At 57.7% G+C, this 2,908-nt stretch overlaps 1 protein-coding gene across 1 annotated transcript in view; it reads right to left on the bottom strand.

Annotated features, from left to right (window-relative positions):
- The window catches only part of ARAP3 (ArfGAP with RhoGAP domain, ankyrin repeat and PH domain 3), a 35,561-nt gene that overhangs the window by 31,468 nt on the left and 1,185 nt on the right, over positions 1 to 2,908 (bottom strand). Inside the window, exons 3-5 of the mRNA XM_027765531.1 lie at positions 957 to 1,497; positions 775 to 836; positions 561 to 672 (exon numbers count right to left, since the gene is read on the bottom strand). Coding sequence (XP_027621332.1) covers positions 561 to 672; positions 775 to 836; positions 957 to 1,480 — 698 coding nt within the window. The 5' untranslated portion in view covers positions 1,481 to 1,497. The remainder of the gene's footprint in view (positions 1 to 560; positions 673 to 774; positions 837 to 956; positions 1,498 to 2,908) is intronic.

Raw genomic sequence — 2,908 nt, 5'->3', positions numbered from 1 at the left:
TCTTCCCCAGCTACCTTCACGGTAACTCCCTCACCTCCTTCAAGTTTTTGTTCAGATGTCAAAGTCAAGTTTTTGCTTAATGCTCCACTAACTCTGAATGAAACCCTGCAGTTCCTTCACATGGTCCCCGGCGCCCTCTTATCATGCTCCGTTTTTCCCATGGCACTTCACACGTTTTATCATGCTATACAAGCCGTTAGGTTCATTGTTGGCTACCTCCTCACAAGCGCAGGGACTTCTGTGTACACTGATCTACCCACTAAACTATACATCTGGAATATGATAGTTGCTCAATAAATATTTGTTGAATGAAGTCACGAAAAGCACGTCTCCCAATTTTTAATGGTGCATCCACTTATTTGTCTACTTGCCCTGTCTGTTCCACTGAGCCACAAGTGCCTGAGGGCAGTACTGGACCCCAGATATTCACCCCAAATCTTGAGTGCCTGGCTGGTGCAGCGGACACTCCATCCACATTTGACGGGTAACTAGACACATGGCCACCACCAGCTAAACTGTTCCTTGAGCTTTCTCCCGTCACTACCCTACTGCGTACTCACCTGTGTTCAGCCCTGTCCTGACAGATACCTCTGCCCTCTCTCCTGTCAGGGGTTCCCGGAACCCCCGTAGGCTGGACCCCATAGTATAGGCAACCGGGATCCATGATGTGCACTGGCAGGGGAAGAAGAGATGGAGACAGAGGGAAGAGGTCAGGTGAGAGTATCTGAGGTCCTGAAGACACTGTCCCTCTCCATGACACGATAGCCCCCTTACCTGTGCCTGTTGTGGGCCTGTGGGCTGGGGTGGGGGCAATTGTCTGGGAGCTGTCTGGAGCCCTGAGGGGAAAGGTCTATCGGTTACTAAGGAAGAGAGGAGAAAGGACAGGCCTTCATGCCCTGTTCCCCCACCCGCCCCTCCACTGAACATCATACTCCTGGGGGGGCCACCCCTCTCACATGTTCTGAGCTGCTTGTGTTCCACCTTGAAAGTCCAGGCCGAAGTAGATGGCATTGGGCAGCATCTCCACGGGGTTCGGAGCTGACGTCTGCTCAGGGGAGGAGGTGGGGATAGAAGGGGACTTCGGGCTGCACTCTGGGCCCCTGGACATTTCTGATCCCCAGAGGGTTGGACTCAACCTAGGCCTCTGGGTAGTGGCAGGGTTACTGAGCCCACTGAACACTGTCCTGGGCTTGGGCACAGGTTTGGGGGGTTGGGCTTGGGGGGCTGGGCTAGGGGTCGGTTCCATGGTACTATCCGATTTGGGATCCAGGGACCCCTGGGTAGCGCCCGCCTGTAGCAAGCGCAGAATGCGTTTCCGGTGTCCTGTAGCGCTGATGCCCAACTGTCTCAGTTCCTCATGGCCCAAGCCCTGGGCCGCACGCGCCGTAGCCAGGCCATGCTGCCGGAACGTGTCTGCATACTGCTCCAGGTGCACCGTGGCCAGCCACACAGCGATGTCCAGGTCCTGAGGGGCGGCCATGGGGACTCAGGCCATTGCTGGGGGGAGGGGCAGGGTGAAGGGAGGGCTCAGGCCGAGAATCCCCCTCCCTGCCCAAAGTCTGAGGCCTGGACAGAGAGTATCAGCCTCTAGTCTTCCTCCAAAGAAAGATGCCCACAGGCCCGCAGTCAGAAGACAGAGCCCATCCCAGAACATCAGAAAGGGCTCTCTCATTAGAGGGCTTGGTTCATTATAATACAGGAAACTGAGGCCCACGGAGGGGAAGGGTTTGCTCCAGACTCACAGCAGACTGGAGTAGTCTTGGCCCACCTGGGTCTGAGTCAAAGCTCTAGCCCTGCCTTACTGAACACTCAACTGAGTAAGCATGGGAGAAGATACTAGAACCCTGTGGGGGCAGGGTGGATGGCAAGGTGGGCAGGAGAGGGCTGATAATTGGGCCAGGCCCAGCTGTGGCACAGGTGGGGAAAGGGCAGGCTAGGTGGGAGGCGGGAGGTACTGACCCCACTCCCACTGGTTTCCAGAGCTGAGGTGCAGGCTTGCCATCTGAATCCTGGCTGTTCCCAGTTCCCCCTCCCCTTCCACCTATTGTCTCTCCTCAGACTTCCTTCCTGTCCCTCCAGCCTAGCCGCCCCCACATCCTGCCTGTGATGGACAGGCTGCCCAAGGCCCTGCCCAGTCAGAATATGTGGAATCTTGGCCCAGGGTCGAGGTCACTTGGGAAATCGGGACTGGGTGGGAAATGGCCAGAGAGATAAGGGGCCCAGTGGCCAGGGTCCTCGAGGCTCTTCCCCACCCTCCCTGCACCAGCATGTTTACACGTGTGTGAGCACACACCCTGCAGGGACTCCGCCATGCTCAAGGACATACCCGCCATCACCTCTGCCTTCTGTAAGCCTTCCTCCTCTCAGCCTGCCTTCTCCCTGCTGTGCCCCTGGGCTTGGGCTTCCAGGCCAGCCTACCCCTGCCCCTGACCCTTTCTACCTGGGCTCATCTCTGATGCTGTCTGTCCTGGGTGTTATCTCTGCGTTGGCCAGGTCCCTAACCCTGGTCCTTCTGGATCTCAACCTCAACTATAAATCCATCTCTGTCCTTTTCCTCCCACCCTGGTCTGCTCTGTCATTAAACCTGCCCTTGCTTCAGCCTCCAGCTCCAACTAGGTCTTCGGTTGTGTCTGTGTCTCTGGCCACCTCTGACCCTGGCTTTCTGTCTGGTCCCTGGCTTTCTCCCAACTGCTGTCTCTCCCTGTCGCGCTGGAATTTAGTCCCTAAGCAGGACTCTGGCTCAGCTGCAGTTCTGGCCGCTCTCTGCCTCTCTGGAGCTGGGACCCATCTCAAGCCCGAGCCCGGGTACAGAGCCTCGGGCCCTGAGTCAGGGCCCAGGTCCGGGTGACTCAGGCCCGGTCCGAGGGCCCGGGACTGGGAGCCAGGAGGCGCTCACCCACAGGAGCGA

This window comes from Tupaia chinensis, unplaced genomic scaffold, assembly GCF_000334495.1.
Source record: "Tupaia chinensis unplaced genomic scaffold, TupChi_1.0 Scaffold138644_1, whole genome shotgun sequence".
NCBI classification, from domain to species: Eukaryota; Metazoa; Chordata; class Mammalia; order Scandentia; family Tupaiidae; genus Tupaia; species Tupaia belangeri.
Note: the sequence above shows the minus strand (reverse complement) of the source record. Positions and strands in the feature narration are given on the sequence as shown.